The 27,852-nt window shown below is 39.9% G+C and overlaps 3 protein-coding genes across 9 annotated transcripts in view; all 3 read right to left on the reverse strand.

Annotated features, from left to right (window-relative positions):
• The window catches only part of rin2a (Ras and Rab interactor 2a), a 39,715-nt gene extending 35,796 nt beyond the window's left edge, over positions 1–3,919 (reverse strand). For 5 of the 6 annotated variants that reach the window (XM_079843223.1, XM_079843222.1, XM_079843226.1 and 2 more), the window contains exon 1: positions 3,664–3,886. The gene's annotated coding sequence lies outside the window, so the exon portion shown is untranslated. Of the gene's footprint in view, positions 1–3,663 lie in introns of all 6 variants that reach the window. The other variant, XM_079843225.1, reaches the window with a different exon arrangement.
• A 1,604-nt stretch (positions 3,920–5,523) lies between these two features.
• LOC307141933 (uncharacterized protein) lies at positions 5,524–18,472 on the reverse strand. The gene is made up of 4 exons (XM_079842421.1): positions 18,059–18,472; positions 15,368–15,585; positions 15,054–15,213; positions 5,524–6,654 (listed from the first exon to the last, which is right to left on the reverse strand). The coding sequence occupies exons 1-4, from the start codon at positions 18,318–18,320 to the stop codon at positions 6,437–6,439; spliced, it is 858 nt and encodes a 285-aa protein (XP_079698547.1). The 5' UTR covers positions 18,321–18,472; the 3' UTR covers positions 5,524–6,436.
• Positions 18,473–22,478: 4,006 nt separating this feature from the next.
• Positions 22,479–27,852, reverse strand: part of slc24a3 (solute carrier family 24 member 3) — a 116,908-nt gene continuing 111,534 nt past the window's right edge. For both annotated transcript variants that reach the window (XM_079843363.1, XM_079843364.1), the window contains 6 exons: positions 26,851–27,121; positions 26,503–26,669; positions 26,297–26,411; positions 24,817–24,929; positions 22,861–22,926; positions 22,479–22,774 (listed from right to left, as the gene is read on the reverse strand). In XM_079843363.1, coding sequence (XP_079699489.1) covers positions 22,625–22,774; positions 22,861–22,926; positions 24,817–24,929; positions 26,297–26,411; positions 26,503–26,669; positions 26,851–27,121 — 882 coding nt within the window. In that variant the 3' untranslated portion in view covers positions 22,479–22,624. The remainder of the gene's footprint in view (positions 22,775–22,860; positions 22,927–24,816; positions 24,930–26,296; positions 26,412–26,502; positions 26,670–26,850; positions 27,122–27,852) is intronic.

The raw sequence follows: 27,852 nt of genomic DNA on the forward strand, positions 1-27,852 counted from the left end.
GCTTGTTTTGGACTAGTTTTGAGTAACGAATGGGTGGGTTTTGTTGTGTAAACCTGGCAACCCTGCTGCCAGTGTTCTCTCGCGCAGCTGAACCGTGGCGCGTGTATTGCAACAGACGGTCACATTTTCCGGGGTTCTTCTCCGACCCCAGTACGTCTCGTGCTTTTATTTATTATGGGCTGCATATATCTCCTGTTAATGCGACCTGGTTCCGCTCTGTCCCAAACACATATGCACAATAACATGCTGTATATAGGTAGTTTGCATGATTAAAGTAACATTAAAGTTAAGATATGCCTCTAGATTTAATCATTTAAATGTGTCTTTGAAGTTTGGGCTAAAACTTCTGGCAGCTTTAGTCGTTGTTTATGCACATGTATTTTCAAAATAGACAACTAGTTATACTATATTAAAACTATGCTGAAAGCTCCTGTATGTGAACCTTTTGCAGATAAATACAAGTGCATTTTCGTTTACTATTGACACAAATCAATAAGTAAATCATACTCAACTACTATAGTAAACAACTTTTCCTAATTAGGCCTACTCTGTATACATTTTATGATGAATAGTATCATTATATATTATGTTTAAAAAGCTTCTTGTGTTCATATATTTCTTTATAAAATGGCATGGCCTACTATGTACACTACCCTTCCTGAAATACAATTAATATTGTCATCATTCATTGATTTCATGTTAAAATAATATACAAATTCACTACCCTCTTTGAAGTACAATAATCAGTAAAAAAGAATCATAAGATTAATCCGGAAAAATAATCGTTAGATTAGTCGACTAATCGAAAAAATAATCGTTAGATTAGTCGACAGAAAAAATTATCGTTAGTTGCAGCTCTAGTGCATAGTGATTGGATATTTGCTCATATCAGCGCGTAGACTTATAGGCACAGTCAAACAGAGCTAATTCAGAGAGAAATAAAAATAATAAATTAAATGCAAAACCGAAAAACAAACGCAATTCACAAACGCATATTGAACCATGAATGCCATACCGAACGGTTCAATATTATATTGAGAATTGTGGCACCCCTATATATATATATATATATATATATATATATATATATATATATATATATATATATATATATATATATATATATATATATATATATATATATATATATATATATATATATATATATATATATATATATATATATATATATATATATATATATATATATATATATATATATATATATACACACAGTATGCAAATATTTCTTAAATATATACATGGAGTGTGTTTATATATATATATATATTTATATTTAAATTTATCTTGCATATAAATATTTTATATATACATTTTTTCTTAAATATATACATAGGCTACATGTGTGTGTATTTATATATACATTATAATTATACACAGTACACAGACATATTATGTAAAGACAAACTTTTATTTTGGATGCGATTAATCGATTGCCCAGCACTAATTTTAATATATTTTAAAATGTAATTTGTTCTTGTGATGGCAAAGCTGATTTTTTAGCCGCCATTACTCCAGTCTTCAGTGTCACATGATCCTTCAGAAATAATTCAAGTATACCGATTTGGTGTTTAAGAAATATTTTTCATTATTATCAATGTTGAACAGTTGTGCTGCTTCATATTTTTATGGAAATTGTGATAGATCCATTTTGTTTTCCAGAAGAAAAAAAAACATTAAATAAATATTTTGTAACATTATAAATGTCTTTTGATAAATGTAATGAATCCCTGCTGAAAAAAGTATTAATTTCTTACTAATTCCAAACTTTTGAATAATACTCTATAATAAATTAATATAAATGAGATGAACAGTGTACCTGAAAGGAAGCAACAACCAAGGAAGTCCAAGTAATAAATACTCAATTATGTGCACTTTGAGAGCTAAAAACACTACAATATCACTCTGTGTGGGTCTTTGGCTTGTTTTCCAATTCTGTGGTTAAACTAAATCTGATATCTCATTACCTCATTATCTCTGTCACTTTACATTACAGGCTGACTGCGAGAGAACGTCACATTTCATTTCACATAAAGTTGTCATGATATTTAATCAAATGCCCATTGCCCACCACATTCACTGAAATCAGTGCAACAACTCTCAATGCTGTCAGAAGGCACTAAAATTATGCTGACAAATCACAGTACACAGAACTACCGTAATGAAGACACCTCAGGCATAGCTGACACCTCAGCATTTGAGTAGAGCTCAGTGGTCGCATAAGCAATTCCAGCAAACCGTGGCTTAAGTAAATACGACTGGTGTCGTGTATAGAAAAATGAAATGGATCAAAACATTCTCTAGCCAAACTAATCCAATGGCAGTCACTGCACAACTCTGAAATTCTTGTCAAGTGACGCATGTTCTGGGCAAAATCAGTTAAGTTACTTCCCTTTGCCTGAGACTAATCCTCTTAACAGGCCTCAGAGCCACTGCTGAAATATTGGTGGGGAAGAAACCAAAAGTCTAGTGGGAAAAGTCAAGTTAGTAATGAATGCCATCAATTTTTCTGACAGCAATGAGATAATTAATGCATAGTGTAAAGTACAAATAGCCCAAGTAATCACACACAATAACATAGGGGCTTTCCATTTATTTCTGTTGTTTATACAGGCTTATTGTTTTCTATCCTTTAACACAAACATTTTTGGATTATTATACTTTTAGATATTTATTTTCCTCATAGGGGATTCTCCAAATATTGATTTCAGTTTTTAATGGTCAGGGGACATTTGGGCCACAGACTCACACAATACAAGCAAAACTGGGACACACACACACACACACACGCTTCCAAATGCTAGTTTTAAGGGATGCCAAATATTTTACAGCTGCCTTATAGTTTGATGTTATAACTTTCAGAAATAATTGTGCACATATGAGGGACAGAACATTACCGCTAATAACTTGACCTTTAAACTTTTACTTCCCTCTCTTTTAGAGTTCACAATTGAAAATATGAGGAAGTGAATTTCAGTTTTCCAATGCAAATATATGATCTTTCAAACAATTTTTAGCATGCAAACTTTCAAATAAAAATGCATATTCTACTAATACAACACCGTCCAGTGCTCCACTACAGCCTAGCTTGATAAATTCACAATTACCTTTTATATAAAAGTTACCTTTCACATTAGAAGTAACGTTATATGAAGGTGTCAAACCTTAAAAGGACTCATGACAGCATTTTGGGCATCGATATGCTATGCATATAGTAACATAGCATATAGTAACATACAGCGAGTTTTACAGGTCTTGTAAAATTTGGACTTCCAAAACATTATGATGACATTCAACAACATAACATCATATTACATTTATGATACCATTTTTGTTACCACTGTACATCGTTACATACAGTGTAAAGTGCAATTACCGGCTGGCAACAATAACAATAATTTTGATTCATGGCCACAAAGCAGGTGGTGATACTAAACATAATTCATCAAGCTATCCTTAGCGTTAACCCAACTTATTTACTATCACGCCTAATTAGGTGTTAATAAAACATAACGTTACATACATAAAATAAACAGAAATATATTATTTACGCTTTAAATACATCTGAGACTTGTGTTTAAAAAAAAAAAAATCTCAAAACACTGGGCACAGATTTACGGTAATGAAGTGTGTGGGACTCACCTCGACGGCACGAAACCAAAACACCCGCTAACAAAAGCACATTTACGCATTTATAAGAGCTGGATGATGCTTCTCCAAAGGCTCGGTTGCTGTAAACAGTTTTAGATGTTCCTACATGACCGAACCTCGGTTGTTTCCTTGTACTTCGCAAGTAAGATTCCTCTAACTCATAGCTGTGTTAAAGCATGCGACCTCTCCCGGCAAAAACAAACTCCAGGAGAACAAAAGTTGATGTGCATTAAGTTTCACGTCACGTGTTCCAGCTGGGAATGTCTTTGCAGGGAAAAGCCTTTGTTAGACCCAGCAACCATTGATGTTACTCAGAGAAGAACATGAAAGAACCGGAAAGACAGTGAAAAACTATTAAAAGACAAATCGAAAATAAACAATTAGCCTAAGTAAAATGGCTTGTGAGCTACATTTTCACATTACACAGTTGCTTTATTAAAGCAAAGAAAACAAAGCAAAATGTCACTTATGTTTTATTATATACACACGAAATTACAAATAGGCTATTAATTGTCATTTCCAATCAAAAAGAGAGATATATACACACACACACACACACACATTTTATTAATGTAATTCCCATCAGAAGGCATTTAAACAGTACATAGTTTAATACAAAAACTAGCCTACAATACAAAAACCCATGCAATGCTGCTGAAAACCACAACCATATTTCAGTGAGAAAAAAAATAAAACTTGGAGTAACTATTGCATAATTGTGTAAACAAATGACTAGTTTAAGCACACTGATTTTATTACAGCACCCGGTCTGTTTGAATAGGAGTCTTATCAGCTTGGCAGTTGGCACATCTTGACTTGGGAATATTTTCCCATTCTTCTTTGCAAAAAATGTTCTAGATATGTTAAATTGTGAGGGCATCTCATGTGCACATCCCTCTTCAGGGCATGTGAGAGGTTTAGATAAAGGGGTTTGATTGAGTGACTAACCTGATAAAATAAATAAATAAATAAATAAATAAATAAAGATATCCATGTTATACATTTCATCTGCAATAACAATGTGGACTGTTTGGCCTAAAAAAGTTAAATCTTGGTCTCATCCGACCAAAACACATCTTTGTCCTTTGTAACTTAGACAGATGAAAAATACAGGCGATAATTGTCACATAGGGGGCAACCAGTACTTGCCAGAAAGTGCTGCAACTCTTTAAATGTTGTTATAGGCCTCTTGACAGCCTATCTTTCCTTTATATTCTCATCAATTTTGGAGGAACACCCTATTCTTCATTATGTCACTGTACTTCCACCACTTGTTGATGTCTTCAAGGTGTTCCATGGTATATCTAATGCCTTAGAAAAAATTTTTTTGTAGCCCTCACCTGAGTGATACTTTTCAACAATGAGATTCCGGTCAATGCTTTATAAGCTATTTGTGGCCCATCCATGTCTCTTGTAATAGTATACAATGCAACCAAGAAGATAACAGAACAATCTTACAAGAACTGCTGAGATTTATTTGGAGCTAATCAGTCACTTCAGGTGAAGGCAGGTGTGTACTATTTTACTTCTGTGTGATGATTGGTTAATTCTGAACACAGTCACATACCCAATTGTTAAGTACACTAATGCAGTTAGGATAATTGAAGTTTTTATGTAGTTATTATATCTTTACTTTTTTTCCTCTGAAATGTATCACGTTGGTTTTCGGGGGCATTACAGGTTGTAATTCTTACATTAAAGGTGCAAATGTTCCAGTATAACTGATCTTGTTTAATCTTTTACATCACAAAAATAAGCCTAATTTAACAGGGTTTATATCCACTGTATGTACACTTATGGATATTGTTAGTAAACAAGTAAAATACTTTAGTGAGAGTTTGAAGTGTTTTTGCAGATCATTTATTTTCTAAAAGTCCACAGGGCCAGGTGTGCCCATTGGTCAAACCATTTATTAATTTCCATGCAGAATATGGGCATGGGTTCCAAAGCTGAAGATTCAGTAAGATAATCTTGCACTTTACTCTCACAAGTAAAATGAAAGCAAATTTATCACATAAATAGAAAAGAATGGCAGATAGCACACAGATATTTTTTAAATGTTTTTATGCATGTCAGGAACCAAGTTCTTAGAAAATTGTTCACATTGCCAAATTTAGTATTGGACAATTATAAAATAACACATTTTATTAAGCAAAGTAATTTAATTACATTTGATTAATGTCATTTTTCTGTGTTGTACCACTAAACTTTTTCACATTTTAACTTCTTAAATCTGATGTCCATTGATTGTTAAACATAATGGCACCAAACCATGCAAAACGCATAACATTCTTCCAACTTGAAAAATGGATAGAAAGCCATTTTAATTCGAAACTTAAAAACTGAAATAAATTTCCTTCCGTGTTTAAATTGAAACATATTATATTACAATATATTTAAAATATATTTGCAGGCACAAAGAAAACATTTTAACACAGAATGGTTTACATTTGCCCATTATGTTTTAAAGATCTATGCTGCAGTAACAACAGTAACAGTATGTAAGTTAAAGATAAAGAAAATAATATATATAGAAGAATGTAATATGACAAAAAAAAAAAATCCTTTGAAAGTCAGTCCTTCATACTCGTCATTTCTTCATTCACGAAGTTCACTTTACCTGTTTTTTTTACATTTAGTGATACAATATTTAGTGTAATCAGTGCTTGAAGTGGGACAGTACACACTGGTACGAAGTACCGGCACTACCGGCCCTTCTAACATGTTGCCACTTTTTCTTCCCCACTTCGAGCACTGAATGTAATTATATTGTGACCTGAATCTCCTCCGATTCCAGGTTAAGCTGGGTATGATCCTCCACAGTAGTGTCATATTTGGGACAGATGAACTCAACAGGTTTCCAGTGCATTCTTCTTCCACTTCCTCGTTGTCGGAAAGGGGCAAACCGCAACCATTTCTTCACTACATCAGCAAACTGGTGGTGTGTGGCCTCCTTTCCTACGGGTGTCCTCTTCAAGGCCCCTGCAGATTACAGAGTTGAAACATTGCTTCACGTGAAGATCTAAATCTGTTGTACTTTAAAGGTGTCATGAACTTTTTTTTATACTGTTGTCTGAGGTCAACTTATGATGTTTGCATGGTTTTTACATTCAAAAACATCATAATGAATAAGTAATAGGCTATTTTCTACCCTGGTTTTAAGGCTCTCTCCTGGAACGCTCGGTTTTTATGGGCGTGCCGCACTGAAGACTTGGAAGTAAACACCCACGGCTAGGATTGGATAAGATTTGCATATTTAATGAGCTTCAGCTCCCCTGTCAGTGCAAGTGGGAATTGTTTTGAAAGCGTGTGGGAAAACGGCAACCGGAATGAATTGCCCACAGGGCTCGCAAAATGTCTTTATCAAACAAACACAATGATTTATCTCTCATCCATCCGCGATTGATTGGAATGTTATTTTTTTATTACTTGGCCCACCCGATCGGTGGATATAACTATATATAAGCATCACACACACACACACACACACGTGCGTGCGTCTCACTGCAGAGTAGAGATGCTCCGATCAGCATTTTTGGGGCCGATCACCGATTACCGATCACCAAGATCATGATCTGCCGATTGCCGATCACTGCCGATCACAGAATGGCAGGGGAATGGCAATCTTTTATCTTTAATCTTGCAGAGTTTGCACCATTTGTAGAAATGAAACTACCTCTAAATTAACTGAGTCAAGACCTTGAAGAACCACCAAGTGTTTATTTTAGAAAATGAGATAACTTAAGGCTACTGTAGGCCATCTTTCCCAAATAAATGTATATAATAAATGTATATAATTATCTCACCTAAATATTTGATCATGCAGTGCATTTTTGTTTTTAAAAACAATTTTTTAGGTAGGTCTAACATTAGTATTGAGGTAAGAAATACTAAAGACATTTAATAAGAAATCAAATGTAAATTAATATTGGTCTTCCCTGAATAAATTCAATTAGTTTAATCCTTACACTTAAGGTTGCAAAAGTTAGTCATTCAAGAGCAGTGAGTGTCATAAAGGTTCATCAAACAACACAAGGCAAAGAGAAACTCAGAGACAGCAGCAGTTTATTCGACAGCTGTCACTTTAAGAGCAAACACGGATACGGTTACATGCAGTTGCACAAACGTTCACTCGCGAGTCACGACGGGGTTTACGTGCATACTCGTCAAGACGGTAATTTAGTACATACATTTGTGTGTATCTGACCATTTCAGCGCAATTTGTACTCGCAAGCTTTTTGTGAGATGGCCTCTGTGTGTGTGTGTGTGTGTGTGTGTGTGTGTCTCCAGACCGTGCGCGCGAGTGCTGAGCGGTTTGAACACTGGCAAGACTTAAAAATAAATGCAAATGATAAACTTTAGTGACGATGCGACACTGCCTCGATTGTGCAAAGTGGCAAATCCTGTGTCAAACTGTGCAGCTCAATTTTAGAGCAGATGCGCTGATGTGAAGCCATTTGAGCATTTTGAAAGGGAGAAAGAGAGTGCGCGCACGCGGTGATTCACGCGCGCTGTTTGTGAACTTGCGTCCCACAGAACGTTTTCAAATGACTGCGTGAGTTATTTAATATAGAAATATGAATTGTACCTCACCTTCAGCATTATAATTATTTTACCCGCGCTGGAAAGAGAATGAGACGGTGTCGCTGCATATCATGCCCTAGCTCTCACGGCAGGTGCGGGTTTTATGTGTCGTCAGCGTGCGATCGGTTCATGAGATCGGCCTTTTTGGAGACCCGCCGATCAATCATCCCAAAGCGATGATCGACCGATCGAGATCGGTTGCCGATCAATCGGAGCACCCCTACTGCAGAGTCAGACAAAACAGAATGTTCTAAACTTCTGCGATTGTATTTTTCCTTCAAATATCAAGTCAAGAGTGAACAATGCACATCAAGAAAGTAATGTTATTTCACTATTTAAGATAGCCTGTCGTCAGGCCGGGCTTACGTTTTCGTAGCCCGTCTGGAAAACACATAGCCCCGGGAAGTTGGACTTTGCAAACCCTGGCCCATTCATGTCAGAGTCTAATCCCGAATCACAATGAACCAACAACACAAATAAAAGATTCTTCAGCCTTTGGCAGCGTGCTAAGGTATGTTCAGTTAGACACATACACATAATCAATAGATACCCTATCAAACGAACTGTAACAATGCAATACTATCACCTATAAAAACAATTTTACTCACATTAGTGTGTTGCTTCATTCATTCAAGTAATCTCATCCTGTCTGCAAATCCAGTCTCTTGTTTACAAACGAATCCGTGGTGAAATGAAGGAACAAATGCGCAATGTCTTCCCCACGTGAGCTGGATATTCATAAAAAATAAAGTTCATCCATGCATTCATAATATTGGAATCCGAATGGAGCTTATGTGGTATGTTTATTGCTTAGAAGTTCGATCCGGTTTAGCTCTATGTAGGCCTATGTCATGTCAGGCACGAGTCGGTGGGCGGGGCTACAGAATCAGGCGTTGTTGTTCTTCTGTTGAGGCGGTGTTTCACCACACGATGACGTCAAGGTGTGGCATACTCTAAGATCGATCGTTTGCTGGGCCTGTTGTCAATAAAAGCTTTTTTTTGCATAACAAGGAAGTTTTCAGCTCTGAAACTTACAGGATATTCTTATATCACCATGACTTTTATATATCAAAAGCTTAAAGGGGGGGTGAAATGCTGTTTCATGCATACTGATCTTTTTGCACTGTTAAAGACTTGGATTCCCATGCTAAACATGGACACAATTTCAAAAGCTAAGGTGGACGTTTGATGGGAGTATTTCTTTGCCAAAATTAGTACTTCCTGTTAGTCATAAGTTTCGGAAAGTTTTTTTCGATCATGGGTCCGCTTGACGTCAACAGGGCGGAATTTCCTTGTATGGGCCGTACGGACAATTCTACCGGAAGAGCGCGCGCGAGAGAGAGAGACAGAGAGAGAGAGAGAGAGAGAGAGAGAGAGAGAGAGAGAGTGAAAGCAATAGGCTACGCCCATCAAAGCGCTGGCTCGTAGAGATGGAATTTGCTTTTCCGGATCAGCAACTGAGTTGCGCAAATATTTATGTCTGTTCTAGGGCTGGGCGATTTTTCCCCCTAAAAAAATCTGCGATTTTTTTATAAAAAACTCGATTTACGTTTCGATTCGATTTTTTTTCCCCGGCCCCCATTTAAAACAAAATAATTGCAAACTGTACATATATTTTAAAAATATATATATTTATTATATTTAATTAAAGTGCATCAAAATAAAATTGCAAAGGCAAACCCTTTCCATCCATCCATCTTCTTCCGCTTATCCGGGGCCGGGTCGCGGGGGCAGCAGTCTAAGCAGAGATGCCCAGACTTCCCTCTCCCTAGACACTTCCTCTAGCTCTTCCGGGGGGACACCGAGGCGTTCCAAGGCCAGCCGGGAGACATAGTCCCTCCAGCGTGTCCTTGGTCTTCCCCGGGGCCTCCTCCCGGTTGGACATGCCCGAAACACCTTCCCGGGAAGGCGTTCAGGAGGCATCCGGAACAGATGCCCGAGCCACCTCAGCTGTCCCCTCTCGATGTGGAGGAGCAGCGGCTCTACTCCGAGTTCCTCCCGAGTGACTGAGCTTCTCACCCTATCTCTAAGGGAGCGCCCAGCCACCCTGCGGAGAAAGCTCATTTCGGCCGCCTGTATCCGGGATCTTGTCCTTTCGGTCATGACCCAAAGCTCATGACCATAGGTGAGAGTAGGAACGTAGATTGACCGGTAAATCGAGAGCTTCGCCTTACGGCTTAGCTCTTTCTTCACCACGACAGACCGGTACATCGACCGCATTACTGCAGAAGCTGCACCGATCCGTCTGTCAATCTCCCGTTCCATCCTCCCCTCACTCGTGAACAAGACCCCTAGATACTTGAACTCCTCCACTTGAGGCAGGAACTCTCCACCAACCTGAAGTGGGCAAGCCACCCTTTTCCGACTGAGGACCATGGCCTCGGATTTGGAGGTGCTGATCCCCATCCCAGCCGCTTCACACTCGGCTGCAAACCGTCCCAGTGCATGCTGAAGGTCCTGGTTAGAAGGGGCCAACACGACAACGTCATCCGCAAAGAGCAGAGACGAAACCGTGTGGTCCCCAAACCTGACACCCTCCGGCCCTTGGCTGCGCCTAGAAATTCTGTCCATAAAAATTATGAACAGAACCGGCGACAAAGGGCAGCCCTGCCGGAGTCCAACATGCACCGGGAACAAGTCTGACTTACTGCCGGCAATGCGGACCAAACTCCTGCTTCGGTCATACAGGGACCGGACAGCCCTCAGCAAAGGACCCCGGACCCCATATTCCCCCAGCACCCTCCACAGGACGCCGCGAGGGACACAGTCGAATGCCTTCTCCAAATCCACAAAACAAATGTGGACTGGTTGGGCAAACTCCCATGAACCCTCCAGCACCCTGTAGAGGGTATAGAGCTGGTCCAGTGTTCCACGACCAGAACGAAAACCACACTGTTCCTCCTGAATCCGAGGTTCAACTATCGGCCGAATTCTCCTCTCCAGTACCCTGGCATAGACTTTCCCGGGGAGGCTGAGAAGTGTGATCCCCCTGTAGTTGGAACACACCCTCCGGTCCCCCTTCTTAAAAAGAGGGACCACCACCCCGGTCTGCCATCCCAGAGGCACTGTCCCCGACCGCCACGCGATGCTGCAGAGGCGTGTCAGCCAAGACAGCCCCACAACATCCAGAGACTTGAGGTACTCAGGGCGGATCTCATCCACCCCCGGTGCCTTGCCACCGAGGAGTTTCTTGACCACCTCGGTGACTTCAGCCCGGGTGATGGACGAGTCCTCCTCTGAGCCCCCAGCCTCTGCTTCCTCAATGGAAGACGTGACGGCGGGATTGAGGAGATCCTCGAAGTATTCCTTCCACCGTCCGACAACATCCCCAGTTGAGGTCAACAGCCGCCCATCGCCACTGTAAACAGCGTTGGTAGGGCACTGCTTCCCCCTCCTGAGGCGCCGGACGGTTTGCCAGAATCTCTTCGAGGCCAGCCGATAGTCCTTTTCCATGGCCTCACCGAACTCCTCCCAGGCCCGAGTTTTTGCCTCCACAACCACCCGGGCTGCAGTCCGTTTAGCCTGCCGGTACCTGTCAGCTGCCTCAGGAGTCCCACAAGCCAGCCAGGCCCGATAGGACTCCTTCTTCAGCTTGACGGCATCCCTTACTTCCGGTGTCCACCACCGGGTTCGGGGATTGCCGCCTCGACAGGCACCGGAGACCTTGCGTCCACAGCTCCGAGCAGCCGCTTTGACAATGGAGGTGGAGAACATGGTCCACTCGGACTCAATATCTCCAGCCTCCCTCGGGATCCGGTCGAAGCTCTGCCGGAGGCAGGAGTTGAAGATCTCTCTGACAGGAGACTCGGCCAAACGTTCCCAGCAGACCCTCACAGTACGTTTGGGTCTACCGAGTCTATCCAGCTTCCTCCCCCGCCATCGGATCCAACTCACCACCAGGTGGTGATCAGTTGACAGCTCCGCCCCTCTCTTCACCCGAGTGTCCAAGACATACGGCCGCAGGTCAGATGAAACGACCACGAAGTCGATCATTGACCTACGACCTAGGGTGTCCTGGTGCCATGTGCACTGATGGACACCCTTATGCTTGAACATGGTGTTCGTTATGGACAAACTGTAACTAGCACAGAAGTCCAATAACTGAACACCACTCGGGTTCAGATCAGGGGGGCCGTTCCTCCCAATCACGCCCCTCCAGGTTTCACTGTCATTGCCCACGTGGGCGTTGAAGTCCCCCAGTAGAACGACGGAGTCCCCAGTCGGAGCACTCTCCAGCACCCCTCCCAGGGACACCAAGAAGGCCGGGTACTCTGCACTGCTGTTTGGCCCGTAGGCACACACAACAGTGAGAGACCTATCCCCGAGCCGAAGCCGCAGGGAAACGACCCTCTCGTTCACCGGGGTAAACTCCAACACATGGCGGCAGAGCTGGGGGGCTATAAGCAAGCCCACACCAGCCCGCCGCCTCTCACCATGGGCAACTCCAGAGTGGTGAAGAGTCCATCCCCTCTCGAGAAGTGTGGTTCCAGAGCCCAAGCCGTGCGTGGAGGTGATTCCGACTATCTCTAGTCGGAACCTCTCAACCTCACGCACAAGCTCAGGCTCTTTCCCCGCCAGCGAGGTGACATTCCATGTCCCAAGAGCCAGTTTCCGTGTCCAGGGATCGGGTCGTCTAGGCCCCCGCCTTCGACTGCTGCCCGATTCGCTTTGCACCGGCCCCTTACGGTCCCTCCCGTGAGTGGTGGGCCCACGGGAAGGTGTCCCCACGTCGCTCCTTTGGGCTGAGCCCGGCCGGACCCCGTGGGGGAAGGCCCGGCCACCAGGCGCTCGCATACGAGCCCCAACCCCAGGCCTGGCTCCAGGGTGGGGCCCCGGCTGCGCCATACCGGGCGACGTCACGGTCCTCCTTTTATTTGGCATCATAAGGGTTTTTGAACTGCTCTTAGTCTGACCCGTCACCTAGGACCTGTTTGCCTTGGGAGACCCTACCAGGGGCATATAGCCCCGGACAACGTAGCTCCTAGGGTCATTCGGGTACTCAAACCCCTCCACCACGTTAAGGTGGCAGTTCATGGAGGCAAACCCTTTATCTAACTGAAAAGTCACTGTTCAACAAAGATTGTTAAACATCCAAATAATTTATACTGTATTTGGATTGAGCTAATAAACAACAAAAAATCCTGAGGTAACTCTTAGTTGAATTGAACATGTAAACAGTAACACCATTCGCCATAAAAAAATGTAATTGCATTTTAAACATTCTTTGCAAGGAAAATGAGCCTATCAACAACAGCAGGCTTGAGGCAAGCTCTGTTACAGGTGACAATACCACCACCCACACTAAAGACCCTCTCCGATGGGGCGCTAGTTGCTGGAATGGCCAGGTATTTTCTTGCCAGACGACTGAGTGATTGAAAAGCTTTGTTGAAGAGTTGTTTGCTTTGCAAACGGGGTGCTAGCGCTAACGCCACTCCAAACCAACTCCACACGACTTAAGGCGAAGAGCATTTTTTTGGAAGGAGCTGCTCTCTTTCGCCGGCTGTTTCTGCCATATTGTTTGTGTATGCATGCACTGCCCTCGGGAGAGGGGAGGGGCAGAGGGCTGCGCCGCAGGGAGCGTGCTACGGAAACCCTGAAGGAAGATTTGGCGAATTCAAAATGTATGTATCGCGCTATACTGCAGAGGGGGAGAAAAAAAATCTAAAAAAATCGATTTTTTGAAAATATGAATCGATTTGACCTACCAACTCGATTTTTAAATCAAATCGATTTTTTTCCCAGCCCTAGTCTGTTCCCTGCATTTCGGTGCCGATTGTTTTATAAACAAGGCCCAGTTCGACGACGGATTTTCAGATCGCCTAATAATGAAGGATGGAGCGGTCCCAACGATAAAGGTCCCAACGTTGGAACCGCAGGTTTGACTGCTTCAAATGTCTGTTTTTGCCTATGCCCATCAAGTAGCCCAAACATGATCACGTATTGATCAATGGAGCATGCGATGTATAGTGTGTACATTTGTTTAGCTGGCCACTATATGTGTATGTTTGTGTATTGTAAAAGCACTCCAAACAACAATACAAAAAGAGTGGGGAAATATGTCGAACTAAATAAGCGCGCTTCTTCATTCAAATGCGCTACTATTCCATGTCTTTCTATGTAAACACTAGCCTGACGCGCAAAACCAGTCCGCTTACTACAAATCATGTCTACACAAACCACGCGTAAACACACACACACACACACACACACACACACACACACACACACACACACATTGTAACACTCGCGCTTGACATGGTGTTCTAAATAACACAAGCCGCTAAACATATATAGTTAGTGTAACTTATACCACATACCGGTAGTCGACGTCCTGCTCTAGTCGTTTTTGCTGCTGCTCCTGTTCAACTTCAGCCTCTGGGTCTGATTCCGGATCATAGATGTATGGCTGTATCTGATTAAAAGCCATTTTTTATGTTGAATAAAGTTTTTCCCCGCTTTTAGGGATGACGCAGCTTTCAGACGCACTCAACACAGTAACAGCGGCGCGCTCGACATTCTTTAGCTCCGCCCACACGATACGCCCCCAGCCGCACGGCTTTTTTCGGAAAGACTCGGAACAGCGCATATTTCTTTTATAATTATAATAAAAATAAAGACTTTTCGGAGATATGCAGAGATGCAATGCCACTCTATAGGTACTCAAGATTGACATGAGACTGACTGAAACTGAGTGACCCCCCCCCCCCCCCCCCTTTAAGGGAAAGTTTAATTTCTCAATTCATGACCCCTATAAAGTGAAGCATATGCACTGAAACATAATTTTAAAGATTGCTTACGAAATAAAACACCCTGCAGTCTGGTGTTTCTGAAACTGCGTTTCTGTCCTCTACCAACCCAGTTGAGCTCTGAGCCCACGCTGAAAGAGAGAACAGCGTGCATAAGACGTCGGACCGCATCATCCACCGTGGCTCCGCCCATCCTTGAGAGGTGGGACACCTATGGAAAAATCAAAATACTCAGTATAGGTGAAGATGGGAAGAGTGTTACTAGAAATTGTTTGATTGAGGTTTACAAAGTGACAACCCATTATTGCATGTGATGTATAAACTGTAAATTAAAGAGTAGATTTACAGTATTTATTATTGTTTACCATTCTCCTCTGAGCTTCAGTATCCTCTAAATTCTGCTCCGTTTCATCAAGCTGTTCCATAGTTCTTAAAGGCAGATCTATGTCAAGTGGCTCGTCCTCCTCTTCACATACTTGTCCATGAATCCTGGCCTGCAGGTCTTTCAGAACTTCCCACTGCCTCTGTTGCTCCTCCTTGATCTCAATAAGAAGGGATATGATTTTCCTATGGGCCGCTGTCTCTGTAGTTGGAAAAAGCTAGATTTAGTGAAGGGTTACAAAAGGTTAAAATTCAGCATTGATATCAAGCTGCATCAGTTGAGTTCCATGTGTGTGCAGGTATCTAAGTGTCTACTTGCTGTAAAGTGGTTCTCTGGGATGTTTCTACAGTAGGCTGTTTCTATATAGACAACACAGTTTAATTAAATTATTTTTTTCTATTAAAATACATTTTATGTTGTAGATCTGACAGTACTCCACGTAGGGACTGACTTAATTTTGCCCATCGGGAACTGATTGAAACGCCAGTTCATTGCCGTTTGCTACAGAGTGCAAGAGTCAGGTTCCGGAAGTAAAGCCAGCTAATTTCTCCAGGGAAATTGATTTTTAATGATAACTTATAAACCTTTAATGACAGCCTTACTATAAGCTACAAGGTTGTTACTCGATAATATTTGCTCATGTTGAAGCCATTAGCCCACATTATTTCAACTTAGTTTTAAAATAATCATGTTTAACAGCTGAATTTATGGTGAAAAACTACTAGCAAACTGCGGCAAAAGATCTTGTTAGCTCTCCCCACTCCCTCATAGACATGGGTCTCCCTACGCTCTCAAAATACTTAAATATATATTTTATTTTGCAATAAACGTATGACTATAATATATATATATATATATATATATATATATATATATATATATATATATATATATATATATATATATATATATATATATATATATATATATATATATATATATATATTAGGGGTGTAACGGTACACAAAACTGACGGTTCGGTACGTACCTCGGTTTTGAAGTCACGGTTCGGTTCGGTACGGGTTGGGTACAGCAGTTTTACTAAATTGCTTTTTATTTATTTTTACAGTGGTTTACTAAAGAAAGAAAGTGTCTGTCCTTAAATGAATTCAATTATAACAAAGCTTATTGAAGATATTGCTGTAAACTATAGGGAGCCCTTACTTGCACTAAAGGTTAACAACAGAGCCAAAACTATTGGCCTAAATTCAGTTGCTATTTATATTTAGGTATAATAATCAACACTCATAAGCGTCACACAAGGCTGTTTTTGCATTCATTTCTAAATCTAATTTCTAAAATTATGTTTTTTCTCTAATTCGTTGTTGAAATATAATCATTTATACACAGTGAGTGTCATTTTCATGACAGGTTTATTTAAACATACATGAAATAATCAAGACATCACTAACAGGTTAAGTAGAATATAATGAATATATAGGCTAATATAGTGCATAGTGAAGGAGTTCATTTCTCCAGTGAACTAAAAGCTGTGGAAGAAATGATCGCGTTCACAGATGATCGCGTTCACACGCATATGCGCGCGCCGCGGCCGCTTGAACTGACATGTCTATAGTGATCAGTCGTCATAAAGAGCGTCAAAACGGCATTTATTGTTTGATTTTCTTGATAAAATGGACAGAATACTTCGTATGTTCGTGTGGGAACTAGGACTGAAGTGTGTTCCGCGCTTAAAACAAGCCGACTGTTAACTGTTAAAGATTGCATTCGTAACCGTTCAGTAGCCTACCCACGCGCACTGTACCGAAAGCCCTGTAGCCTACCGATACGGTTCGGTACGAATACGTGTACCGTTACACACCCCATATATATATATATTAGACATGTGCCGGTAAACGGTAATACGATATACCGCAATAATGAACATGCACAATATTGTGATCGTGGGCACTTAAAAATACCGTGAATAATTATTTCTTACGAATTATTCAGATTTTTAGAATGCATTTTAAGAATACTTACCCATCAAGCGTTTAAAATGAACAATACTTCAAAGAGGAACATGCACTGATTTAAACAAAACCCAACGCGCCGAGCACATGGCGGAACGAGTGAAGGAATGAAACGCACATACACATACACATTTTTTCCCCTTTTTTTAAACTTAGTAACTATGAAATCAAAACTGGCAAAAAAAAATGTATGGGATATTGCAGTATTTTTTTTTTAATAAATTATTTATCCATGAACATCATTGTGTTTTTTAAATCCATGTGAACTCCTAAACTTTATTAAAAGTAACTCTCTTGCAACAACATATCTTCTCTGATGACGCGTTTACTGACGCGAGGGCGGGACAACCTGTGCCCGCCTACTTTTCCGTTGGCATTAGTTCCAGAAAAATTTTTCCCATCCCATATCTTTTCCGGGATTCCGCCTAGTTAAAGCGATATATACAGCCTATGTGTGTGACTAATAAAAAATACTGCAATATTCCATAAAAAAATAAAAATTGCCAGTTTTGATTTCATAAAAAAAAGTATTTTCTATGGAGGTTAGAGTAGAGTTGAGGTTTTAAAGCATGCGATTTGTATGTATTTAAGAAAACAATGCATGACTTGCATATTTAAAAAAAAAAAAGTCTCAAGACGTTTTAACAAGACAAAGTTCCATAACGATTTAAGAAAGTGGTCATTTTCACTGCCTACAGTACCTGAAGATGAAGATGCATCCTCGTGCATCAACTTTTCTGCCACTCCTGCAGGATTGTAGGACTGTGAATCCGGGCTGAAATTCACCTCGGCACGCCCCGGGATGTCTTCTGCGCTCCTTCTCAAGTCTCCGGGCAGAGGGTTCATATCCTCCTCAGGCACCGCTAAGCGTCTCTGTGCCATTTCTGCCATGTGTTTACTCACTAAACCCTCCGCCCGGCGGTTTATGGCCCAGTTCGAGCGACCGACACTGTTTGGCTCCATTTATATGGGTGTATTTATTAATTTACAAATAGCACTTCACGCTAAATTTAATCCCTTAACATGCTACTCTTGATAAACACTGCGTTATAAGCGAGAAATAGGCGGAAATGGTTATCAAACTGTCCCCAGCCAGCGCACGTATCACGTTACGCAAACGTCACAGCAACGTTGGCAGAACGTTGGGAATTTTGCAAGAACTACGATTCCCACAAGCATAGCGTGACGTCAGCAGTCCCTTACAGGCGCACAGTTAAATTTAGGCTACCTTAATATAGTTTTTGACAGAAATTGATCTCCTTTCAATATGACTAACCATAAAAATGTCCTTTTACAAAGTGTATCATACAGTGATTAGCCTAATGTTGATTATTTTTACTATTATTAATTTATTCGGTTTCATTTTCTTTAATCTTTTTTTTTGGGGGGTCATTTTTAGCTTTACCTTTGTTGTTAATACGGATATAAGAAGACAATAATAGACAAAAAGACAATCAAATTATTTTTTTATTCCTAAAGTTGAAGTGAAAACCGCTGTAGGCTAGATTAAGAATTAATTTCAATATGCATGATAAATTAAAGGTGTTTATTTATTTTTCTAACGTTTTCATGCCAATATATATTCATGTATAAATCAAGGAAGTGTAATGCTGATGCGTCAGTGCTTATGAAATGTTTGAAAATGTCATTGAGAAATAGGTAAAACACCCAATCACAGGACATTTGAAGTGCTTCTCACTATTTAAAAGCCCCATAAATAATATTTTGCTCTAAATCTACTAATAACACAATTTTTAAGGCTAGGGGTGTATGGTTAACGTTTTGGAAATATCATCATCTCTGTAGAACCAATGCATTTATTAGATGCCCTTTACTGGGAAAGCAACATGCCTGCCTTTATGGCTGAAATGACAATTAGCGAACAATAGAGTTTACCTCAGCAAAGATCATTTTAATTATGCTCAAGTAGCAAAAAAAATGTACTCTGATATACAACTGAAACACCTGAACAAAATAGTTTAGTACATAAAACCAACCACCTTTCTTTTTATGATTCCTGAAATGCAGAATACATCAATTAAACTGAATGAAATATCTATGCTTTCATTGGAGAATCAAAAACCCAGCAGTTTTCCATTGGAAAAAAAAAGAAGAAGAAAGAAAACAAAGAAAACATGCAATCATCTAAGAGGTCTAATTCCACTGCTGTCCTTCCAGTGCTCAACAATGTGTAATAGTAATGAACATAAATAATTCCTTATATTAAAATATCCCATGCGATTTAGCAAACCAAGGGCGTTTAATCAAACCCTCAACACAACAACAGCAAAAATAAAATAAACAAATAAAAGACCCAAACATTGTACAGTATCTATGAAAATATAGTCAACAGATATACAGGCAAAGACAAAAAATATGAAGACATTTTCTCGTATGTATAATTATGTACATCAGCAACGCATCACCCTGTAAAAGTCACATTTTTTATTTATTATTAAAATACGCCTGAATCCATGAAGAAATATCAGCAGACAAGAAAAGGAAATATGAGTGGAACTTGTCTAATTGTGGGCTAATTGGTTGTGCATGCCCTCATTATATTTGTGCGTACAAACGAACAGCAGCACTTTGATTTCCAGAAGTGATGATGACTAAATAGCATCGATCAGTACATAATAATCATTGAATCTGTAGATTGCTATGGCTGGTATTGCAACCATAAACATAGGCATCAATGTCAAACACCTGTAAGCAGCAGTGCTCATAGATTCTGAAGCATGACAGTCGCAGTGATAGTTAATTTAGTTGCATCCCAAAGCCTCTTTTTACTACCCTTGATATCGAGCATATAGAGTGCACAAACTCTGTCAAAACTTACTGAAAGTAAGTAGCATATATATGACTCTAAGAATGTGATGTGTCATGTTTAGGATTTACAAGAAAAACACAAACAGTAATTAATCTAAACATTATTGCATTTGATGAACAAAAACGTTTCATTAAACCCTGCCTTTCCGACATCATCCTTATAATACCCTGCTTTACGAAGAAAGAAAAAAAAAACGAAAAATCCCCAGCATCCGCGGTACGCTCTACTTGGATTACACCTAGCTTATATTTACCAGGAATATCACATTGCTTAAACCCTAGACCTGCTGTTGCATTTTTGGGTGTCTATTATGAGTGATGCAGAAAACGAAATGTTTATATTTGCTAATATAATCTGCAAACCTAGGGGAAAATCATCCTCTTTTTTTCACATCATTGATAAAAGAATGACCTACAAAGTGTGAACTTTGATTTTAAACATGCTAAAAGTACTTTTGACAGTAAGCTGACAAATGAGTTTTTTTTCGAGCTAAGGAATTCACTTGAAGCACACCCTACAGACTTTTTAACAGCGGAAAACATTTCTAAACATTTTGCGTTACAAAATACAAAGTTGCGTTTGTGATAAAAATACTTTGCTGCAATACTCTTCCAGATATGTTTCTAAGTCATCTAAATTCTATTCTTAAAATATGACAAACAATTACACACCCAGTATCAACCAGTGCATAAAACACAAAAATTTCCCTGCAGTGTGCCTTCGGACTAGAAAACCTGCATGAAGTTTCTAACTAGACTTAAAGAGTCCATAGAATTGCTACTTTGTCAGCTCACTAAAAACCTCTGTTAGAAGAAAAAGCCCACGCATCCACACATTGTGCCACAGATACAAGTTTACAGCTGTGATACATTGTGGCGGTGTCTTTTTACAATCCCCAAAAGCAGAGGCATACAAAACAAAGTATTTAAATCATCCTTCTAAAAGAAGGCCAAGAAATGAGTCCTGGACACATCAGCATAAAGAACGTCTGAGAAACTGCATCCTTGGAAATTAATTCTGATCCTTGTTCTACGGAGAGAATTTCTTGAAAAACGAACGCTTGCGTTTAGAGCGGCATGCTAAGAGAAAAATGACAAATTTCATTGATTTACATCTATGGTTTGACTTTGAAACAGTCTTATCAACGTTAGACGTTAGCTTCATTTTACCAGGACACGTTCCTGCTAATCAGCTTCTTAGGTTTGTGGCTCACTCCTTTCTCTCTAAACAGGGAATGGGCCGATCTTAAATGTCAAAACAGTTAAGTATAAAATATATGTATATATATATATATTTATATATTTCCCCCTACTTGCCTGCCGAAGTTTTGAGTGTTCAAAAAATCTCTACAATTACCTCTGATGTCACGTCACACCGATATCAAATAGTAGAAACCGTTTTACGCATCAAGTCAAAGGTGCATCTAAAAGGGTGCATAATATTCAGAGATGAAGGAGAAGGAATCCAGTAGAAAAGGCTGACACACAAGCTCTGAAGGACAAAACGGCGTAGCCTGGCTGAAACTCCAGAACGGTCTCTTCTTTGGGACAGCTGTGGGTTGGTTTCGTTTCAGTACGTCATAGGAAAGCGATGTGCATAAATAGTTTTCAATAAATTAATAAATAAACCTCTCTCTGTTTTCAGTATATACAGAGTGTTAGAGACAAAAGAATGTTCATAAACACATCTATAGAAATCCCATATATCACACAAGAATATCTATGTCTCACTAAACATAAATATGTTGGTTGTAGTGTTCCAACATGTGTCTCCACACAGGTGCAAACAAATGCCCGCTGTCTCTCTAAAAGCGATCGCTTTTATTACCTTCTCCGCACGGTAAACATACTCTCATTGGAAAAATGTCGACGCCGATGACCCCGGCATCCGGATCAATCTGTTGAAAGTGACTTGGTAATGCCCAAATTAAAAAGAGGACTGTTCCCAGGTATTTACTAGAGGTCACCAGTACCTTTCAGCAAAAAAAGAACCCTCATAAATCTACCGATATTAACAAGTCCAGTCTCTTCTTCCGTCAATTAGCAGCTAACAAAATAAATGCCATCGTAAAATACATTTAGATCATAATCTTTAAATATGTAATATGCAAAATATTTCGAAAAACAAAACAAAAAGTATTCACATCAAACCAGGCAGTAGTCATCTTTTACTACATTCCTGTCCCGTCCGAACAGTCTATATATCAGTCAACAGGACCATTCCTCAGACACAACCGCTCCTTCATCCTCTCTCCTCTTGTAACACCACAGACCCAGAGACTCTATCAATATTGCACCCATTGGAAAGAAAAAGAGAGGATCAGCTAGATCGATAAATAAATATTCCTTCAGAACGAGAGCCGGTCTGCCTCTGATCAAGGACTTGTGCCATTGTCCTCACAAGGTCAAAGAGGGAGGGCCGGGAAAAGGAACGATTCTCATTTCTCGCGGCAGGTGGGCAGATTGACGAAGGTGAACACGTTGAACTCGATGAGGATGGAGAAACACAGGAAGACGGCGTACATCAGCAAACAAGCGAAACCCAAACGCTTGTCCAGTTTCCAGTTGTTCAAATGTACACCGAGAACCTGCGAGGGAACGAAAGGGTAGATTGTGAGAGATGGATTTACAGGTCATTAATTTGAATAAGTGTTTTTTAATTGCTCTCACATACCGTGAGAAACACAGATGCCAGCAGCAGCCCAACCGAGAAGATCAGGCCTTTACTGTTCAGGTGAATCTGAGAAGAGATGCATAAAACGTATGTTAGAACTTGCACTTATACAATGTTGGCAAATGGTTTTAAACAAAGTTTATGTTTATTCTACTGTGACTTGAAATTTGTTTTCAATTTAGACCAGAGGTAAACTAACAGGTACACAGACCCAAAATTGGCTAATTAACTTTCAACTTGCAATTGCTTCCTCTCACATGACTAAAGGCCAATTTATACTTCTGCGTCGAGTGTACGCCGTAGGCTACGCGTGTAGCCGACGCCGTCGTGAGCATTTATACTTCTGCGCTGTTGTCTGCGTCAATGTGCAATTACACATGCAGACGCTAGTTGGCAGTGTCCTCGGGCATGTTGGTGTAATCAAGACAACAGCCGAAGAAGAAGCAGCTTGTTGTGTAGAATCTGTACATTCATGTCGGAATATCAGCAGCAGTGAGAGAGCGGCTTTTCTTGCAGCTTGAGTTGTTGTATCTAATACAAATTAAGCATCTCTAGTTGATTAGTAAAGTTAAATAAGGCGATCTGGCGCTGGAATGTGTTTGTGAAATCATGCGGAGCTCGTGGCCGCTGTTTTCAGCAGCGGTGGCTCAGCAAGCGATTGTTGTTGCGGAGACTTCATTCACGAAATATACCCTAATGTGTCCCTGTTCTTGATATACAATTACTGATTAACATCTTTGGTTTTAATGAGAAAATAAATAAACTTTACTCAGCGGATCTATGTATTTATTTACTACCATAAAGAATCGCTGCACTGCAAAATATTGTGTTATAGCAGACGTAAGGAACTATCATCCAATTTCTGGACACACACTCACACTCCTATCGCAGATTTTTTATTTATTTATTGACCTGAGGGAAGGGTTCTGGCAGACCAATCACAGCGCTTGCGGTCCGCGTAGAATTGACGCGTTGTTACATTTTTGGAGAGGTGCGCGTCAGGCTACGGCGTAGGGTACGGCGTATCCAACGCGTCTATGCGTAGGGTACGCCGTACCCTCTGCGTGCACTCGACGCAGAAGTATAAATTGGCCTTAATGCAGATATTCTGCATTTATCAATATCATCCAATATTGGATATTTAGGGCCCTACTTTAACGATCTAAGCGCATGGTTTAAAGCGCAGGTGCACTTAGGGCGTGTCCGAATCCACTTTTGCTAGTTTAACGATGGAAAAAAGGCGCATGGTACAAAAGGGTTGTACCTAGTCTCTTAATGAGTCATGGGTGTGTTTTGGGCATAATATGCAATAAACCAATCAGAGTTTAGGCATAGGAACACATTACTAACGTGCCCTTTAAATAACACCCAAAAATACTGCGCTATTTTTTCTTGGTCAATGGTGCAATCAATTTTAGTTGCCTCAAAATAGCAATGTGCCAACAATGCGCCTGAACACACAGATGGGCGCGAGTGCATTTGCTATTTAAACAATGTGGCGCTGGACATGAAAATGATAAATGCGTTGGGCTGAAACTAGCGAAAAACAATTGCGACGTATGATAGGGCCCTTAATTATTCATGCTCATTTCCTCTGTTTTTATATTTATATTATGTTTGCCATTATGTAATGCTCACATAAAGTTAGTCTTTAAAAACAAAAATAATAAGACTCTATATCCATTTTTCATATTCTACAAAAATGCTTAAAATCACTTGTAGCTGATTTTTTTGGAATGTATTTAGACAAAATAGTATTTCTAAATTGTATTATTAGCCATTTATTGATTATTGGCTATAATAACATAAAAAAATATTCACGCTCTCAGTGTTTACACAATTTTCAGTAACTAAACAAACAATACGGATTTTTCATTTGGTCTCTGTCAATGCTCCTTAAGCATTTACCAAATGAATCATTAAACAATAATGACGATTATGACATTTTCCACTTACTATGGAACCATAGTCAATGGCCAAAGTCTGGAGGGTCCAGGGCAGACCAAGCCCTATCAGGATATCAAACACATTACTACCAATGGAGTTGGATATGGCCATGTCCCCCATTCCTGAAAAAGATTGATAGACAGTTTAAAGGCTAAACATATTAAGACCATCAGAATCTACAAACAATTTAATATCTGCTCCAGTCTTAAAGGGGGAATTCACCGCTGACAATTTTTTATAAAACTTGGCTGTCTATTTCTGGGGTTTTTTTGGTGCTACATGACTACAGTAAACAGAGAAAATGGCTGTGGTGTTCCCCTTGACCAAAAACTTCAACACCCATAATGCACTTTTGATTCAGATTTTCGTACCTTCGCCGATCCGACTTGTCCAGGGGCAGGAATACAAAAATTCTGAAGTTTGATCAGTAGTTTTAACAAATGTCTGTCAAAAGTCTGCCAGCTTTGAATTGTTATAATGTCGGTAGTTATGTAAATAACCAATTTATGTTTTAGCAAAAAAAAAAAAAAAACACAAACCATGTCAAACTGTAACAATACAAAGCTGGCTGAAAATGAACAAACGTATTGTTCTTCAACAGACAGAAATTAAAAAAGTGAGAACATTTTTTTGTGAGAAAATGCTTTCCCGCCATTGACGGAATTTTCCGGCTTTCCGTGTTTTCACTGTTATACGGTAGGGGACACCTATTACGCATCTTCTGAAAGGATACTGAATCTTCTGATCAAAACACATGAGAAGAAGATGCAGAAACAAGCGATATTCGTAAGAAGATGCAGAAACAAGCGATATTCGTTTTTATAATGCCCTTTACTCGCTAACTTCCCTCCGTTTAGTTCACGCGGATGTGCGTCATTGCTTACGTTGCATGAGTGTCCACTACTGGCGGAACCTTTGCAATGGACTGAATTGGAACATCCTAAGCCCTTGATTACTTGGAATCCACTATGGAGTTGATTTATTATAAAAAAAATATCCGGTACGAAATTGTTTAATGCAGCATTCTAAATGTATATAGGTGTGTTTGGGTTTGGGTGTTTGTGTTTGCATTGTGGTTTATGGAGCTGCCTGAAGTGAAGTACATATGAAGTAGACTCTAGGGTCTGTCTATATAAACTTCCCTCGTCCACTTCACGAAGTGGAACGCACTTCAAAATGGTGGCAGGGATTCCCTCGAGGGGAAGTGCTTAGGGAAGTTTGCAAGTGCGTGTCTAAAACTGGAGTGGACGCAGCCTAAATGTAATCATATGCATATGTAAAATAACACGATCATCAACATTAAACAGCACATAAATAAAATCGTCCTAATGTTATCGCATGAAATGAGCTACAGGACAGTGAAGCATTAGGGGTATTGAAAAAACACTGGCGGGGAAAGAGTTCATCTCTTCCTGACAAAGCAAACTGATTATTTTATTCAGGGAATGAGTGTAAACAACAATACTAAAGAAATAATCATTCTTCCTACCTTGCCGTGCCACAATTAGACTGGCCAAACAGTCAGGAACGCTGGTGCCAGCGGCCAAGAAAGTGATGCCCATAATGACATCAGGGATGCCCATAGTGTAACCGATCACTGTGACCTGCCAAGAAAGTGTCAACCGGTCACTAAACCTTTTTCTAAAAAAGAAGTTTAAGAGTTTATAAAGTCAGTATTTCTGAGGCAAGCCTTACCATCCACACCATGATGTAAGAGAAGGAAGCGATCCAGACGGTGGACATGATGAACGAGACCATATACCAGCGCTCCCAACGAGGCGAGGCACAGTTGGGCACGGTTAAGAACAGCAGCAGACTCAGTGGCCAGGCCAGCAGCCACTTTAGCTTATTAAAACCCCCACCTGGACAAGATCAGGACATTAGTCTTTAACCAAACACTTTCATTCAAAGCAGCTTACAGAACACTTCCTGCAACGGACCGTTTATAGACAGCCATTTCTAGGGGTTGAACCTAAAACGTAGAACCTTGCCAAAAAATATTTTCTTAATCGTATTTTCATCAATCATAACTAATAAATGTACCGGGGCAGCGGTATGGTACGAAGGGTCCTTCATTTTCATCTTCCTCCTCTTCCTCCTCATCGTTCTCATTGTTTTCATTGTCTTCGTTCTCGTTTTCGGTGTCAGTGCCAGCTTCAGCTCCTCCCCTGTCATCGTCATGGTGACCTCCCTTACGCCCGTTCAGGCCTCGGTCCGGTCCAGCCAGCCCATTCTCCACCCCACGCTTCCCTGGGATTTTTACAGTCACCTCTGAGTCCCCGTTACTGAAACGACTGTTTATCAGACGCTGCCTCTGCAAACACACACACATATACAAATCTTGGGTAAATAAATAGAACAACTACAATGAATAACCCCTTAAAGGAATTTCAACTTATTTTTCACAATTGTGCAAAATTTCTCACAATGTGACTATTTCTTATTTTAACCTTATCTCACGATTACCATTTCAGGGCGAAACAATATTGTATGAAACAGAGTTGCCGCATAAATACTTTGTGTTTTTTACATTGCATTATAATTACTGATGTACATAGTTGTATACTTATACATTACTTACACCACCATTTAAAAGTAGGCAGTCAGTAAGATTTAAAATAAAATAAAAAAAATTATTTTATTCAGCAAGGATGCATTGAATTGATCAAAAGTGACAGTAAAGACATTTATAATGTTATAAAAGATTTCTACTTCAAACAAATGCTGTTCTTTTTTGACTTTCAATTCATCAAAAGTATCATGAACAAATGTTAACAGTTTCCACAAAAACATAAAGCAGCACAACTGTTTTCAACACTATAAATAATAAGAAATGTTAAGTGGCAAATCAGTATTAGAATGATTTCTGAAGGATCATGTGACAATGAAGACTGGAGTAATGATGCTGAAAACTCAGCTTTGCCATCACTGGAATAAATTACATTTTAAAATATATTTAAATTGAAAAAAGGTATTTTAAATTGTAATAATATTTCCCAATATTTCTGTTTTTACTGTATTTCTAATACAATAAATGTGTCCATG

The sequence above is a fragment of the Gobio gobio genome (assembly GCF_949357685.1).
Source record: "Gobio gobio genome assembly, chromosome: 18".
In the NCBI taxonomy this organism is placed as follows: domain Eukaryota; kingdom Metazoa; phylum Chordata; class Actinopteri; order Cypriniformes; family Gobionidae; genus Gobio; species Gobio gobio.

Coding starts and splice junctions, on each gene's coding strand:
- LOC307141933 (XM_079842421.1), bottom strand. CDS start 18,320: ATGGAGCCAAACAGTGTCGGTCGCTCGAACTGGGCCATAAACCGCCGG. Junction 15,586..18,058: donor GGATGCATCTTCATCTTCAG/GTACTGTAGGCA, acceptor TTCCAACTACAG/AGACAGCGGCCCATAGGAAA. Junction 6,655..15,053: donor ACTGCAGGGTGTTTTATTTC/GTAAGCAATCTT, acceptor TGTAATCTGCAG/GGGCCTTGAAGAGGACACCC.